Here is an 18,880-nt window from a genome sequence, read left to right on the forward strand (position 1 = left end):
CACTATTATCTGGCTCATGGTGACTGTACCCACCAAGTTTCATGCCCATGCAACAGTTTTTACTAATTTGACCTCAGCTGACCCCTGGTGACCCTGAAATGACCTTCCAAAAATCTGGCTCTAAATGTTGACTGTACCCACCAAGTTTCATGCCCATACGACAGTTTTTACAAATTTGACCTCAAATGACCCCGGGTGACCCCAAAATGACCTTCCAAAAATGTGGCTTCAAATGTTGACTGTACCCACCACGTTTCATGCCCATCCGACAGTTTTTACTAATTTGACCTCAGATGACCCCTTGTGACCTCGAAATGACCTTCCACAAATTTGGCTTTAAATGTTAACTGTACCCACCAAGTTTCATGCCCATACGACAATTTTTACTAATTTGACCTCAGATGACCCCTGGTGACCTCGAAATGACCTTCTGAAAATTTGGCTTTAAATGTTGACTGTACCCAACAAGTTTCATGCCCATCCAACAGTTTTTACTAATTTGACCTCAGATGACCTCTGGTGACCTCGAAATGACCTTCCAAAATTTGGCTTTAAATGTTGACTGTACCCACCAAGTTTCATGTCCATCCAACAGTTTTACTAATTTGACCTCAGATGACCCCGGTGACCTCGGAATGACCTTCCAAAAATTTGGCTTTAAATGTTGACTGTACCCACCAAGTTTCATGCCCATCCGACAGTTTATACTAATTTGACCTCAGATGACCCCTGGTGACCTTGAAATGACCTTCAAAAAATTTGTCTTGAAATGTTGACTGTACCTACCAAGTTTCATGCCCATACGACAGTTTTTACTAATTTGACCTCAGATGACCTCTAGAGGTCCTCAGTGACCTTGACCCACTAACCAATACAAACCGGTTATGTCTCGGGTCAAGATGCACCCACCCACCAAGTTTGAGACACGTGCGACTCCTAGTCTCCGAGAAAATAGGCGAAAACCAAAACTTTAATCAAATTTGTCACACACGCACCCCCACACACACACCCCTACATACGGAAAAGTGATTATATAGTCTCCTGCCTTATCAGGCGAGACAAAAATTATGACTTTATGTCGGACCAACAGAAAATCGTCCCGTTTTACTACAAATAGGACGAATTTGACAGTTTGCTCATAGATTTAAGTTAGAACATGTGTAAGTATTACAAATATGCCAAAAAATCGGTTTTGAAAAAAAATAAAGGTAAATTCTGAAAAAAGACCGTACATTATGACTTTAACATGGGGTTGGGGGTCCCTTGGCTACACCACTGTCAGGCGAGACAAAAATGAGATTCCAGAAATGTATGTAACAAGCCCATTGAAAGCATCAATAGATTTTATATTCAGAAGTACACTGATGGAGAAGATAATGCATATAGCTGGAAGGCGGGTTCTGACTGATTGATTGAAAGGTCATGAAATAATAACACCACAATGAATGAGTTTTCATTTGATTGATTCATAATTCATAAGGTTAATAAAACAGATTGTGATTACACTGGGGTTACATGAAATTGAGATCTGCTGTTTAAACTTGCATGAATTGGGTTTTAATGACCAACATAAAGTTACCCACTGAATTGTCTTATAGTGTAGAGACCCCAATCTTATGCAGTGGGAGCAAAAGTATGAACTTCACAATTAAAAATATTTATAAACTATTCTTAAACCACTTGAAGCTTTATACAGCCTCTGCTCTACACTGCCTGAAAAAGTATGTGAATTTGGCCTTATAAAGGCCCAAAACCGGCTTAAAAATGTGTAAATTTGGACAAATTTAGGCAAAGCCTGAAAATTCTCATGCCTGTGCAAGCATGAGAATTTTCCTTTTCAAAAGGAATTCCTTGTCCCCCCAAATGTCTGCGCTTTATTTCTTTTAAACCTGTTTTGAGCATTTTACCATATTTTACACCTTTTTCATTGCAATGTATTCTTATTTCTGGTAAGGGACACATGCTTGGTATAATTGAGTTGACATCAAGTCAATGTTTATCATCAAAGGCAAGGGACTAGCCTGTTGATAGGGCCACTACTCTATTCAGTGGCTTTATTCAGGGGAGTTTTGAAAGCACATATCCTCAACAAAGCATGTGGGGAGTGAACAAAGCATGATGCTATCGCATACTGCCAGGCAAGGTACAATTGCCGATAAACTGCCTGGCAATGATGTTACATATCAACTCATCTACATTGTTTTCTTATGGACCGATTAACTTACAATTTTAGGAATAATTGTTTGAACACTTGGAGCCAATATGTTCATCTTCTCCCCACATTTGTTGGGGGAGACAGGGGCGGGGTATGCGTAAGTTAAACATTGAGAATGAGACAGCACTATATGTAATTCTTATTTTCCAGTGACTCATAATAGCTTACACACATTACTAAGATGAACATGGAAATCAGCAGTGTCCGAATTAAGAAAATAAAAGGGGTTGTCCCACGGACAACCAGGTTGTAATTTCTGGTTGTCCACCAAAGTTTTTGGTTGTCCGTAAGCTGCCACAATCTGAAACAACTACATGTGACCAATAAAGTGGAGTGAGTGTAGTCAATTTATGAACAATTACTCTTAAATATTTAACAATTCATCAGTTGTGTGAGGTTTGAGGAAAGTAACATGCCGAAAAAATGTCTTTTGGCTGTATATCTTTGGTTGTCCGCCGGACAACTAGAGCATTGTTTTCGGTTGTCCGGTGCATGTTTTGGTTGTCCCGGGCGAACGGACAACCAAAATTTCGAACACTGGAAATAAGAGTAGGTGTTCAAATACATTTTTCCATATAAACAAACAATATCAAACATAACACAGCAGGTGCCCTGTCTTTTTTCTGATCATGGTTACTTTGTTTTGTGTCATTTTTCAAACTCTGTGCAAATTGGGTTCAAAAAGGGTACATTTTTTTGCCAAAAATTTGCTTTGAGGCAACATTAGCTGCCGGAAAATATCCTATTTTTAGGGCATTTTTGATGGTACAATGTACATGTAGGGCGAGAAACTGTTTAGGGGATATTGTAAGCTTACAAAATAAGGACACTATATATCAAATTTGTTTATAATCAGGTAACTGCCTTTATTTCTACTGACAAAGACAACATACTGTAGTACATGTACATGATTACTAACAATATATATTATTTAAAACTACATATAGCTGCAGCAGCTCCAAAATAAGGCAGCCAGGCTGATCTTTGCATGTGGGCGAGACAGGTGCTTGTCCGAATTTAAACTTTTTAGATGTAGTAAAGGCAAAGCTGCCAACCTTCAAAAATACTGTTCATCAGTACATTAAGGGATCTGGAATGAGCGTTTTGAGCATTTCGACAGTATTTTTTGTGGGACATGAGAGCACATCAGACATATCGAATTGCATTCTGAATACGAAGAATGTCTTTCACATTTTTGATATCAGTCCTCGAAGTAAATTTTATAAATCTAATGATATATTCTTTAAAGTGTGTGTAGCTGGGAGGAAAAGCCGACGATCAATTGAGGCCAGGTAAGGTGGTCGCCTAGGGCGCCAAACGCAGTGGGGCATAAAGGGCAAAAAAGAAAAAAAAAGGAATGGAGAAAAATAATTTGATATCATCAGAACATTTGTCATATACAGAATGCAATTCGATGTCTGATGTAACACTGGCTTGTGTGTTGTACTCTGATACCTGTATGATGATTTTCCAGCTGTAGGATAGTACACTCTGTGCTGTACTCTGATACCTGTATGATGATTTTCCAGCTGTAGGATAGTACAATCTGTGCTGTACTCTGATACCTGTATGATGATTTTCCAGCTGTAGGATAGTACACTCTGTGCTGTACTCTGATACCTGTATGATGATTTTCCAGCTGTAGGATAGTCCACTCTGTGCTGTACTCTGATACCTGTATGATGATTTTCCAGCTGTAGGATAGTACACTCTGTGCTGTACTCTGATACCTGTATGATGATTTTCCAGCTGTAGGATAGTACACTCTGTGCTGTACTCTGATACCTGTATGATGATTTTCCAGCTGTAGGCTAGTACACTCTGTGCTGTACTCTGATACCTGTATGATGATTTTCCAGCTGTAGGATAGTACACTCTGTGCTGTACTCTGATACCTGTATGATGATTTTCCAGCTGTAGGATAGTACACTCTGTGCTATACTCTGATACCTGTATGATGATTTTCCAAGCTCGCTCCGCTCGCTGTTCGAGAGGCGTCCACGGTTTGAGAACGGGCTAGTTCTAGTCTGATGTGCTCTCATGTCCCACAAAATTACTGTCCAAACGCTCATACCATTTAGCATTTCCACTGTAATTTTCATTATTTTGTGTATGTACCCACTGAATTCAACAATACATATCATATTCAGATGTAACCTGATGGAGCAATGAGCAACTAGCGTATAAGTGCTGTGCACAACTGCGTGCATGCCATTCTATGTCAATGCACGATGTTATGGGTCTCATTGTTTTCGAGAATTATAGACCAAACAAACTTTAGGGGTGCAACTTCATGGATAATTTTATGTGCCCAGATCCTGGATGGGAGGGGGGAGGGTCACCCATATCACTCACTCCCATTGTGGCCTGTACACCATCTGTGAGAATCAACTTTTGAAAAGCACCCTAAACAAGGATTTAATTATAACCCTAGGCTAAAACGATATACCCTAACAGGTAACTCACACCTGTTTTCACACCCTAAAGAGGTTTTTTATTCCTTGCATCCAATTTCACACCTTAAGGGGGTACTACACCCCTGCCCAATTTTGTGCCTATTTTTGCATTTTTCTCAAAAATTATAGCGCGTTGGGGACAAGTAAGATATGTATATTATAGGGGCAAGGTCTACAACTGCTGCACAGGAAATTTTATTTCTGCACAGACAACAGTTGTGGAGTTACAGTCCAAAATGAGGGAAAACCAATATTTGATCAATAAATCAATATATACTTGCGTTGAGTTGCTGAATTTTCAGTACAGTAGATGTAGTCCTTGCCCCTATAATATGCATATCTTACTTGTCCCCAACGCGCTATAATTTTTGAGAAAAATGCAAAAATAGGCATAAAATTGGCCAGGGGTGTAGTACTCCCTTAAAGGATTGCTGTGCAATTTCTTCTAGGGGATCATCAATGCATAGTTTCCTGATCATGATTTCTTCTTTACATGCTTTTTGAATATCATTTCCAGGGATCATATCCACTTAACATACCCTTTCCGCGTAGCACATTGCAATTTTGCTACCCTTTGCCGCCCCCAATTTTCATGTTTTTGACACCCTAAACACGATACACACATATCATGCCTAATTAAGATTACCACATACATGTACATTGTAGCATGTACAGGTTCAGAGGGTGTACAGGTTTTGCCTTTTGCAATACAGACAAAATCAAATATTATATACAAAATATTGAATGCTTAGGAGTACAATGGTACAAATATTTTCATGAGGCCATACCCAGTTGAATTGAGCAGGTCATTTTTAGAGTATTTTGTGATCATAGCATCCTCTTTTTATGAAATTTTTCAGTAGATATCCACGAAAAAAGCTTGTTCCCAAAATTTCAGTTGATTCCGATTTTGCGTTTGCGAATTAAAATGCATGATTATGTGTATTACACTGCTCCATAGACAATGTGTTGTAATTTCGTTCTGGTACACCAGAACAAAATTCAAATTTCACGATATCTTTGCTAAACAAATTAATCTGCAAGAAATTGTACATAAACGTTATGTAGCCAAAGGATTCCAGTATTGGTATACAAATCTCAACTTTTTTTGAGAAAAGTGTGGGATGATGCTCTGCATCACGAAATGCCCTTTCAAATGAAAATATTGTTTCCACCAAATGGTGAGAATAATCAATATTACTTTGCCTCTCCACATACTTTGGATATAACACTAAATTCAAATTGTATGTCATTTATAAGACTTTTTAGATAACTTTACTTTTGACCTTCAAATAGGGCTTAAAAAAGTTGTTTGATTGACGCAACATAAAAACAATTCTAAGGGGAGGTAGTCAGGATTTTTTAAAAACTTTTAAAGCTGTAAATTGCATTTACAGGCCTTGGAACTTTTTTTCTTCCATCTTTTTAAAATTGAATTAATTGAATTATTCTTATTTATTTATTTTGTTTGCAAAAAAACTTTAAAAAACTAGGGTCGAGCCTAATTTTAGGGTCAGTCGGGTTACGCCAATCAAACAATTTTTATTTAGGCCTAAGTCCTCATATATTTATAATCAGGACAATACCGACCACATGGATGCAAGTAATTCATGCTAAATAGCAGACCACTAAAGCTGCAGTAATGCAACACTACTATGCATATTCATCTATGTTTGTTAACTCCATTCTCTGTGTGGGGTTTACAACTGCACTCCATTGGTATCATGCCAACTTTGTGTTTGTCAAATGTGAATTCACCAATACTCTGGAGTGCTTCTTTAATTTTCATGTATGTACATTTATCAGTACTTTTTTTTACAGTCTCTGCAATCCTAATTGAAGGCCTGTCACTTTCAAAGTCACAAAGAACCTTCTTTATTTTGGGTGAGTCTGTGATTACTAGGTAACAGATATTGTCAACTTCTGCGAAGAATGACCATTGTTCCAACTGTCTGACAGGTGAAATATGAACATCCCACCATTCATCTTTGGCTGGTTTATACAGTGCAACCTTTACAACTTCTATTCTTGACGTTTGTTCACCGTGACACATAATTCCTTTGATCAACAGATATCCATTAACTATTACAACATGAACTGCCATAAAGCCGAGCTCATCTCTAACGATTTCCCACTTGTTACTGGAGAAACTATATTTCTCCATTACGCTGTTCATTAATTGGGCATTTTCAGTTGAACCAATTGAATAAATAAATTCATCTAGCTGAATCAATTGATGCAAATGACGAATCTTAAGCATCGGTGGGAGCACATTCCATTCATTCTTCTCAGAATTGTACCGGAAGAAATTGTTTTCAGACAGACACTTGTAATGACTTTCTAGACGTTCTGGTGTTGTGCTAAACGATGCAAATTCCTTGCCTCCTCCGCCATACAAATGACCTGCATCAGAAACCAATAATCCAACACCATTTGTCAGATCATCTGATTCTTGATATGTAAATTTGCTAGGAAAATCAGCAAATTTGGTGAGCTTGTAACATGCTGTTTCAGTTCTACATTCAATAGAAATACCTGACCCCAACTTATACCCATCATGATTTATACCATGATTTACATGTAATACAGATGTGATTGTGTTTCTGGTTGCAAATAAGTCTGGGTGACTCTTTATCACTTGGGGTGAAGCGATATCCATGATATCACTTAACTTCACAACCATCTTCACCATGTCCTTGCACGCTGGAATGGCTAACAACTCATCATCATGGATCTGCAGGAGTCTGTCAACTGGCACCAAACCAAGACGTATCTTCTTCAGGAGATCAACAGCATGGGCCTTGCGCTGCTCCCAATCATACTTCAGCCACATCACTGTTCCTTGCAGAATATGTTCCTCAGTCACGGTGTCTGTTTCTATTTCCTCATCACTTAAGATCTCCATCATGACACTTGCAGAAGAATTCTCCAGAAATACCTCTGATTTAACACACTTCAGAAAGTTCTGGACAACATGGCTTCTGTATATCTGTGCAACTTCTGAAAGACTGTTATGATTGCTTGCGATTGACCAGATCTCAAAACAGTCTTCCACTGGGAGCTTATCTTTGACATTTTTCAGGTACTCTGCACACAACTGTACAGCTGTGGTCAAAACCATGTAACAGGCCATTTTGATAATACCTGTGACTGTTGTTAATGAGAGAGTGAAGTGCCCTGTGTAGTAAAAGTCCAAGATTTGGACGAAGCTTTCTTCAGTTCCAGGAACAATTATTTCACTCATTGTACTCTCCTGAAACCCTGATGAGAACATTCCTTGGAAGTAATCACTTGCACAGCTTAGAACTGCTTTGTGAGCAGGAAATCCTTGATCTCCAACAATGATGGTGACATCACAGAAGGCAGCCTGATGCCTTAACTGGTTAAGTCCTGATGAGAGATGAGACAAATGGGATGGGTCTCCCATTTGCTTTACACACTGGTCTTGAACTGATGTTGCCATCTTACCATCAACAAGAAGAACACAAGCAAAATGTTTCAAAGATTATATCAAATATGCAAGCAAAGATCAAATTTTCACAAGGAAACAAGTTCACATTTCCAGAGCCAAGTTAAGCCATTGCTTTCAGTCTTTGACGGATTTGTCAAGCAAGGATTTTATGAGGCCTACGAGAGCAACTTGTTAACTTGTATAAATAACACACACCTTATTAGCTAGTACACTTCTCTGTGCATATCATGTCTGTTGGTCAGGTGGCATATAAAAGCTTAGATGTCTCTTTCGCTAACTCATAGAGTTGGTCTAATTGTTCTTGTTTAAAACTGTCCAACACAGATTCCTCTAGATGTTGTCCAACATTGAATGGTTTCTGATCTGTAGCTGAGCTTAGCTGATGGCAGTGCAGGATTGACTTGAGCACATCTGTATTCTGAGAGGGATAAAATAAAAAGAAAAAATACTGAGCATATTCATCAGGACTGTTATTGAAAATAGAGACAAATTTCATAGATCTAGTTCAATTACAACAGCACTTACTGTCAGATTTCTTTCTCAACACTGATGTTGTTGTGGACGACCTTCTGTTTTCAACTCGCTGTTGCTCATCATTGACTGAGAGGCGGCTAAGATTTTAGGCAAAGAGACAGATAAATACAAATGGATCAAACAAGCAGTGAAAATCAGGCAGCAAGGCACCACCCTGAACAGAGACCAGGGGCAATACAACCCAACTCACATGTTTGACGATCTTCTGTAGAAGAAACCAACTGGCAACCACGTTGCTGAGCAACAACAAGTTGTAAGCAGGTTGTCACAACAACATTAATAAAGAAATCTGACAGATTTTGAAACGTCCACAGTTGGTGCTGTTCTATAAAAAGAGAAAGTATTTTGATAGTATACGTACTAATATTTACATTTTATCTACGATAAACATCAGCCAGGTCATTGATGTACCTGTATAAAATTGGATGACTTCATCTTTTATAGAAGTGGACAAAAACGATTGAGACTAAGACGACTTTTGTAACTATTTGGAGGTCAAGATTTAAGTTAAAGCCCAAAATGCACAAGAAACATACAGGCTGTATCAAAATGATTGATCTCCATGTTTTTTGGTGTTTTTGAAAAATCTGCCTGTTCCAAAAACACCACTGGATCTACCTGAAATGACCTGCAGACCACTAAACTTTTAACTCTTTGTAACTCAAGTAACCATTCGTAAAGTTACGAATACCCAATACTAGACTAACTTTACGAAGAGTGCCTGTAGTAAATCCCTATTACGTACGGAGAGTACCGTTCGTAAGTAAGTTTAATGACATGGAACTTACTACTTGTCATAAGTTAGAGGCTTTTGAGACTTACAAAGTTTCGTAAAGTTTAGTGAAATGGACCCCAGATCAAGGGTGAAAATAAGAGAGCTTGAACCAGGGGCCACTTTGGCAAAAAAAGTGGCCCCTGGTTCACCAAGATTTGGAAGAACCAGGGGCCATTTATATAGATATTTAAATAAGCACTATTTACTTGTAATTTGATATTTTTGGTTCACTATCCAGGGGGCCAGTTTTGTGAGAAAGTGTCCCCTGGTCAACTAAAAATTGAGATGGAACCAGGGGCCATTTCTGAGTTTCTGGGGGACAAACTGCTCCCTTCTCCCACTTAATTTCACCCCTGACCCAGATGTAATTTTTTAATATTTCATATTCAAAATGCTGTCAATTTCCTGTTGATCCAACATTTGGTGCGTTTGGAAGAATCAGACATTTCATACCAGATCCTATATCTGGAGCAAAAAAATATGTCTACCGCACTGCTACATGTAAATAGTTATGGATAAGACTATAGTCGACTTAGTCATGCAATTAAGGAAGTCATTTAAAGTCTTGAAGACACCTTGGGCCTTGGTTCATGGTAGTTCAGTGTGGGCCTTAAGTCTTAATAAGAACGTAGAATTTCCACAAATCTTTGCATACTGAATAAAGAAAATTGTTTATGAGTGTCATAAAAAGATCATTGCGTACCTTCCATTCAACCATAAATTTTGCAGCTTCATACGTTGGGACGTCTTTGTGTCTTCTGAATTCCGCTTTCACATACTCGTCTCCTACAACTTGTTAAAATGAGTACAAAAAAAAGATCATATTCCCTACCTTCCATTCAACCATAAATTTTGCAGCTTCATACGCTGGGATGTCTTTGTGTCTTCTGAATTCGGCTTTCACACACTCATCTCCCTATGGCTTGTAAACGGCAAAGATCTGTGTAGTACCAGGATCCTCATATAGGCTCTTCCTCTTACACAGACTCCAAACAGCTGATGAGTTACTGGAAATGTAATCCTGTGAGTGATTGTGTAAGAGATGACAAACAATCAGTTGACATCATACTTGCATGTTGTGTTCAACAGCAAACTTGAAGTTGGACCTCTTACATGTAAGAGGAGAGTAAGACTTACTCTACTTGTAGGGGTAGAGGATGTGGTAAACAATGGAAATGTAAGGATTACCTCATCATGTTTTTAGAGATTACAAAATTGCAATTGTTTTTTTTTTTCATTTGAATAAAAACAAATTCAAATATTTTCCTGACGTGTACCATCTCCGCCAATTTCCTTTTTAATCCCCCTTTTTTTTAATTTCCCTTTTTTTAATTTCCCTTTTTTTAATTTCCCCTTTTTTTTTAATTCCTTTTTTTAATTTCCCCTTTTTTTTTAATTTCCCGGTTTTTTTAATTTCCCCTTTTTTTTTAATTTCCGCTTTTTTTAATTTCCCTTTTTTAATTTCCTTTTTTTTAATTTCCCTTTTTTTTTAATTCCCTTTTTTTAATTTCCTTTTTTTTAATTTCCCTTTTTTTAATTTCCCTTTTTTTTTAATTTCCCTTTTTTAATTTCCCCTTTTTTTAATCCCCTTTTATTTTCTCACAAAGCAGAATCTTTGCCGAGGCACATACTCAGTACTCAGTGGTTGTCCAAGAATTTGCTCGCTTCCCGCTGCGTACTATGCTGGTCTTTACGCACTGTAGTCTTTTACGTGTGACAGACCATGGATATAGTATATGGAGAGACCCACTGTGTAGATGTCAGTGGTCAGACCATGTGTGTGTATCCACTGATATAGCCTGTGCCGGAGCCTGTGTGCTAGGGCCGTGACTTATTTCAAGTCACGGAAAACCGTAAGAATACTGGTATATAAATCGCAGTAGTTTTATCCCGGCCCGTGGGGGGGGGGGGAGTGTAATTTTCCCAAGGCGTGCCAAAAAATGGCTTGCTTCCCTTCTCGGCCCTGCCAAAAAAAATCTTCGCCTCCCCCCTCCTTTGCACATGCCAAATGTTTTAAAATTGCCATCAAAATTGCCATGTAAAGGGACGGCATATTCGTACTATTTAATAGAGCTATTTAATAGAGCTATTTTATGACTATTAGGCCTATGTGACTATTTTTGCATTTTTCTCACGAACTAATAACACACTGGTAAGGAACTGCATTGGCTTCCTGTGTTCCAATGAATTGTTGTTTAACTTATGTTGATTGTATATACTAGTAAATGTAATAATGATAGGCCTATTGCCCCGTATTTATCTGAACTTCTTTCAAATTGTGTTCCCACTCGTACTCTTCGATCTGGAAACATGCAACTTCTACAAAATAAGAGCACATGAGTCATTTGAAATTGCAGCTCCACGTCTATGGAATGAACTGCCTATATATTTTAGAACTGCTAAAAATGTAACTACAGGGTGTCCCAGAATGATCTGTACCGGGAAATATGGAATTTTTTAGGTATGAAGGGCATGTTGAATGGTCATATTGTTTTGCATTTTAAGTTCTGCATATATTTAGCTTTCTCAGATTTTTTAGATTTTAAAATTGGACGTTTCTAGTAGAAGTTATAGAAGATTATGTAAAAATGGTGAATTCTAAGTTTTGACAACGCAACCTATTTTGAAAATCTGTAACATTACTAACCGTTCAGCACAAAGTTATTTGGAAAAAAGTTATGCAGGTATTTTAGTTGTGCTCTGATCATATTTCCACTAAATAGCCGATATCTATCTATTATTTATGACGTTATTTAAGCAATCATTATATGGAATTAAGGATTTGTGGCCTAATCCCATTCTCTCCTTGGCGGTAGTTTTAAATATGGTTATTGTGGTGTGAGGTCCATGTCATTTGAAATGCTTGCAGAGATCGAACTGGTTGTGGTACAGAAAAGAAGGCTCCTCAATTTCCTGTACAGCAGTGTGGATTTCTTTTAAAAACTTACTGGTAAACCGGCAGCTATGTTGAGACGCAAAGAAGATTCATTAGACGATAGTGTATAATGTAAAGAAGTTTGACGAGCACGGAACTGTCAGGAATCGGCAGAGTGAAGCTTCGGTGCTCGTAAGACTGTAAGAACTAGAGCAAACATTGCAGCTGTCCGGCAAGCTTTAAGGCGCAACCCCAACAGTAGTTATCGTCCGAAATGCTGTGCAAAACATCCCACGTTCTTCATTTAATCGTATCGTGCCATTTTTCAAAGGTATGCGAGTCGTTTTTCATCGATTTTACATTATTGCATGCCACGCCAAAACAAATAAAGGTAGCGTGCTGAAATTAACAGAATAAGTAGGAGACATGTCCAACATTATAATGCTTGTATCAAAAATAGATACACTGCCCGTCTTCTATTTTTAGTTATTTTTGCAAACACGGTACAAATCATTCTGGGACACCCTGTATGTTTAAAAAGATGTTAAAAACTCATCTTATGTCGGGGTTTGCTCAGGGAAATTTGAAAATTCCACCAAATAGTGAAAAACTGTATAAAATGTCTATCTTTTGTGTTGATTTGCAAAATAAAACATAGAAAAGTGATTATTTAGCAGTAATCAACCATTAAACAATCAATTCTAGCATTAATTTTAGGCCTGCGATCCAAGATTCTGGCCATAGGCCTAGTGCTTTACAGTGGACACGGAAAATCACGGAATCATCCAATTTGCAACACGGATTTTAGATTTTGTAACACCATGAACACGGAGAAATCGTGACTTTAGCTATAGGCCGAAAAAAGACTTAGACAGTGGAAGGGTCTAAATATTTAATATATTATTAACAATTATTATTCTAATCTAATTCAAATTAGGCCTTCTTTAATATAAGCCTCGTGATCACTCTATTGGATTCGGATTGTGTTACTAGGTTTGGAAATAATTTTTGTCTTCACTATAATAGGCCAAGATATAAAAAAAAAATAGAAAGCTATGCGAGCGCTATCCATGTTGGACAGCTGTGTTCAAATATAAAGTGCGGACGAAGCCTTGACTAAGGCTAATGCTCCCCATGTATACTAACATGAATCCACTAGCTGCAACATTATACGCACATCCAAAAAAATATCGGGAAATTAAAAAAAAAGGGGAAATTAAAAAAAAAGGGGAAATTAAAAAAGAGGAAATTATTTAGCAAAAAAAAATGCATATTCATCAAAAAATTTAACTTTGTCCGATCTGGCCCAAATTTGGTGGGTGGCATCCTTGATACAAGGGGAATATAATGCGCGAAAAAAAATCGAGGTCAACCAAGGTCAAAGGTCATAACGGAGGGGTCAAAATTTAAACTTTGTCTGATCGATCGAGCTCAAATTTGGTGGGTGGAATTCTTGATACGAGGGGAATATATGCCCGAAATAAAATTGAGGTCAAGCGAGGTCAAATTTCAAACTTTGTCCGATCGGGCTCAAACTTGGTGGGTGGAATCCTTGATATGAGGGGAACACGTAAAACTTAAAATCGAGGTCATCCAGGAGCTACATTTTAAACTTCATCTGATTTGGCTTAAAGTTGGTGAAAGTAAGTATAAAAACAATAAAGTAAATTATTTAAAAAAATTAATATCAATTTAAGCAAAATCGTATGGGTGTTTCAAGCAAATCCCATGAGCAATACCCTCGAAGTCAACGTTATCGCCATTGTCATGCACGTGTTCATCATGTCAGTCACAGCCAGCGCATGCAGCATTCATAATATTTACATGCAGGCCCGTGGAGTTTCCAAAGCCGTGCGCCGTGAGTTCGAACCCCGCCTCTGCCAAATTTAATTTTACTTGGGGAAATTAAAAAGGTGAAATTCAAAAAAAAAAAAAAAGGGGAAATTCAAAAAAAAAAAGGTGAAATTAAAAAAAAGGGAAATTAAAAAAAAAAGGTGAAATTAAAAAAAAAAGGGGAAATTATTACGCAAAAAAAAATGCATATTCATCAAAAAATTTAACTTTGTCCGATCTGGCCCAAATTTGGTGGGTGGCATCCTTGATACAAGGGGAATATAATGCGCGAAAAAAAAATCGAGGTCAACCAAGGTCAAAGGTCATAACGGAGGGGTCAAAATTTAAACTTTGTCTGATCGATCGAGCTCAAATTTGGTGGGTGGAATTCTTGATACGAGGGGAATATATGCCCGAAATAAAATTGAGGTCAAGCGAGGTCAAATTTCAAACTTTGTCCGATCGGGCTCAAACTTGGTGGGTGGAATCCTTGATATGAGGGGAACACGTAAAACTTAAAATCGAGGTCATCCAGGAGCTACATTTTAAACTTCATCTGATTTGGCTTAAAGTTGGTGAAAGTAAGTATAAAAACAATAAAGTAAATTATTTAAAAAAATTAATATCAATTTAAGCAAAATCGTATGGGTGTTTCAAGCAAATCCCGCGAGCAATACCCTCGAAGTCAACGTTGGTCGCCATTGTCATGCACGTGTTCATCATGTCAGTCACAGCCAGCGCATGCAGCATTCATAATATTTACATGCAGGCCCGTGGAGTTTCCAAAGCCGTGCGCCGTGAGTTCGAACCCCGCCTCTGCCAAATTTAATTTTACTTGGGGAAAATAAAAAAAGGGGAAATTCAAAAAAAAGGTGAAATTAAAAAAAAAAGGAAATTAAAAAAAAAGGTGAAATTAAAAAAAAAAGGAAATTAAAAAAAAAAAAGGTGAAATTAAAAAAAAAAGGGGACATTAAAAAAAAGGGAAATTAAAAAAAAAAAAGGGGGAAATTAAAAAAAAAGGGGAAATTTAAAAAAAAAGGGGAAATTAAAAAAAAAGGGAAGGGAAATTCAAAAAAAAGGTAAAATTAAAAAAAAAAGGTGAAATTAAAAAAAAAGGTGAAATTAAAAAAAAAAAAGGAAATTAAAAAAAAAGGTGAAATTAAAAAAAAGGGACATTAAAAAAAGGGAAATTCAAAAAAAAAAAGTGAAATTAAAATAAAAGGGGGAAATTTAAAAAAAAAGTGAAATTAAAAAAAAAAAGGGAAATTAAAAAAAGGAAATTACAAAAAAAGGGAAATTAAAAAGGAAATTGGCGGAGATGGTACACCAGTATTTTCCTCAATCTGTTTCAAAATGTCTGTAATGATGACAATCTACTTTTGAATAGTGTTGATACAGACACATTTAAAGATTTTTATAAGAATGTTCCGCTGACTCCTTTGAATTTCAAGAGGTTTGCGAGGAGTTTATTTTTGAGGAATTAAACAGTCTTAATACAAGCAAGAGCACTGGACTTGACAACCTTCCAGCCCGTTTTATCAAAGATGCGGCAGAGGCTATTAAAGGGCCAATCACTTTCATTATCAACCTTTCTCTTCGGTCCGGCATTGTTCCAACTCAAATGAAATTGGCAAACGCCATCCCTCTCTACAAAAAAGAAGAGTAGGCTGGATGCAGGTAATTATAGACCTGTTAGCATTCTCCCAGTTGTCTCCAAAATTTTAGAAAAGGCTGTCTTTTTCCAATTGAACAAATTCCTGGTTGAAAATAAACTTCTTTATGAACTCCAATCTGGCTTCAGAGGATCATACTCAACTGACACTTGCCTCATTCACCTTCAAGATCATATCAGAAAGAAAACTGCTGCTGGCTTCTATACTGGGATGATTTTATTAGATATCCAGAAGGCTTTTGACAGTGTTGACCATAAAATCTTGTGTAACAAACTGTCTGCCATGGGTGTTAAGTCCACAGCCTGGTTTGAATCTTATCTTTGTGATCGTAAACAAATTGTTCAAATTGGTGGGGTTGAGTCTGATCCTCTTGTCATAACATGCGGAGTTCCCCAAGGCAGTATTTTAGGTCCTCTTTTATTCCTATGCTATGTTAATGACATGTCCACTTCTATTAATTGTATTATGTTGCAGTATGCTGATGATAGTGCTTTGATATATTCCGACAAAGATCCAGAGAGAATCAGTCATGTTCTTCGTGATAACTTGGAGAGCTGCAATAAATGGCTTATAGAAAATAATCTCTCTCTGCACACAGGTAAAACTGAACTGATTCTCTTTGGATCGAAGCGTAAGGTCAATAATGTTTCTGATTTTTCTATCATTCTTAACAATGGTCAAATAATTAAGTCTAAACATACTGTTGTTTATCTCGGTCTAGAACTTAATCAGTTTTTTTGATGGTGAATTGTGAAACAAGTTAATTCTCGTTTGAAATTCCTCTACAGACAAGCAAATTTTTTTAATCAAAAGGTGAAGAAAATGGTCTGCTCAGCTCTTGTTTTGTGCCTGTTTGATTATTCTATTTCCTCCTGGTATTGTGCCATTTCTAAATATCATTCGATCAGATTGCAGCGAGCTCAGAACAAAGTTATCAGATTTATCATGGGAAAAGATCACATGTATCATATTAACCAAGCTGACTTTCAGGATTTAGGCATTTCAAATATCAGAACAAGGGCTGAGCAGCTCCGTTTGAACCATGTTTTTAATATTTTTCATGATGTTTGCCCAAGCTATATGAAAGAAAACTTTGTCAAATTATCTCATCTTCATCGTTATAACACTAGGGGTAGCAATTTTAACTTCCAAGTTCCAAAAATCAAAACAGCAGATTCTGCTTCCTTTTTTACAATGCAATCCATGATTGGAACAAACTAACCGAAAATGTAAAATTGTGCAATATAAAATCAAGGTTTAAAAAAGATGCTAAAATTATCCTCTTAGACCACATGGTTATATAGTTTTTAATATTGTAATTTAGGTGTTTCATGTTTTAAATATGACATGGTCTCAGATTTGAAGCAGGTTTCACTGCCAAAGTGTGTAAAAATTCACTCCAGAGTGAAAATAGCTATGTTTAATTTCTAAGGTGTCTTTTCTAGGGTAAAATTGTTTGTAGAACATGATTTCTTTGTCAAAACGCTGCATCGTACATCGTTTTGCTACAAAATGTTGATTTGTGGCGATTTTGCCCGAAAAATGCACTTTTTGGGTGACAACAATTTTCACATGCCAACTTTGTATACTCATAGAGTCTACAATATACATAGATATGGCCCTTTAAAATGTTAACATATCAGCTGAGGGTACTATTTGATGGATTCAGGTATTTGTTTTGTGATTGACTTAATCATTTGCGTGCCAGAATCATTCAAATATGACATGCCTCGTGACAATTGACATGCCAAAATAAGCTGTTTTCGGCAATAAAATTTATTTGAAAAATCATAACTCTTGATAGGAAGGTGCTACAGTGATAGTTGACCTACCAGTCTATGCAGTATTGAATGGGCTTTCATTTGATACCTAACTTTGTTCATTTTAACTAAGGGAAAAACTTGCAAAATGTAAAAATGTTTCCCCTACCCCTTAAAATTTTGATGTGTGTAAAAATTCCCGCCATTTATAAAAATCGGGATTACAAGAAAACTACAAGAGCTATAGGCTTGAAAAACTAATCAGTTATGCACAGTATAAGTTCCTACTTGGGTAGAACTGTAATATCTTTCCATTCCTTCTCAATTTTCTTTTCTAATTTTTTTAACAATTTGTGACATCTGTAAATTACGTAAAATTTGGCATTTCGAAAAATCGTAAAAAAAAAAAATATGAGGCGACATGTTTAAAAAACTAATCAGTTATTCCCATGATACAGTACTACAGGGATATAGTACCAAACTTGTGCTAAAATGCATATTTTTTTTTTTTTAATTTTTTTAACAAATTGACTCGCCACCCCATTTTTGAGCAAAATCGGGAACAATTAGTACCTGTAATATTGCGCAATCATGTGACCTATATTCAATGTGTGTGCACCAATCAGATGTCAGACTTGCACTACAACATGATGTGAGCCTTGCAGAGCCTTTATAAGTGTGCCAATAGAGTTCAAATATGTTGTGATGATGTTGTCACTTATGGATCTCATATTTTTATTTCCGTCAAAAGCATATGCCTCTACTGTAATGCTCATATCAGGAAAACAATGACAGATTTTGCATTTCTGACTTCAGAAAAACTAATCAGTTATTCCCATGATACAGTACTACATGTACAGGGATATAGTATCAAACTTGTGCTAAAATGCATATTTTTTAAGTTCTAATTTTTTTATCAAATTGACTCGCCACCCCATTTTTGAGCAAAATCGGGAACAATTAGTACCTGTAATATTGCGCAATCATATGACCTATATTCAATGTGTGTGCACCAATCAGATGTCAGACTTGCACTACAACGTGATGTGAGCCTTGCAGAGCCTTTATAAGTGTGCCAATAGAGTTCAAATATGTTGTGATGATGTTGTCACTTATGGATCTCATATTTTTATTTCCGTCAAAAGCATATGCCTCTACTGTAATGCTCATATCAGGAAAACAATGACAGATTGTGCATTTCTGACTTCAGAAATGATTTCTGCACAAAATTTCAGTCTAGAAAACATATTTAAAACAATATTTTTTGAAACTTTATATTTTGCCATT

At 36.8% G+C, this 18,880-nt stretch overlaps 1 protein-coding gene across 5 annotated transcripts in view; it reads right to left on the minus strand.

Annotated features, from left to right (window-relative positions):
• The window catches only part of LOC140142662 (kelch-like protein 26), a 61,241-nt gene that overhangs the window by 34,129 nt on the left and 8,232 nt on the right, over positions 1-18,880 (minus strand). For 3 of the 5 annotated variants that reach the window (XR_011857552.1, XR_011857553.1, XM_072164663.1), the window contains exons 2-3: positions 10,285-10,473; positions 8,339-8,561 (exon numbers count right to left, since the gene is read on the minus strand). Coding sequence is in view for 2 of the 5 variants with exons in the window: in XM_072164661.1 (XP_072020762.1) it covers positions 6,335-8,134 (1,800 nt within the window). In the remaining 3 variants the exon portion in view is untranslated. Of the gene's footprint in view, positions 1-5,379; positions 8,562-10,155; positions 10,244-10,284; positions 10,474-18,880 lie in introns of those variants that run through there. The other 2 variants (XM_072164661.1, XM_072164662.1) reach the window with 2 other exon arrangements.

Source organism: Amphiura filiformis, chromosome 20 (genome assembly GCF_039555335.1).
Source record: "Amphiura filiformis chromosome 20, Afil_fr2py, whole genome shotgun sequence".
NCBI classification, from domain to species: domain Eukaryota; kingdom Metazoa; phylum Echinodermata; class Ophiuroidea; order Amphilepidida; family Amphiuridae; genus Amphiura; species Amphiura filiformis.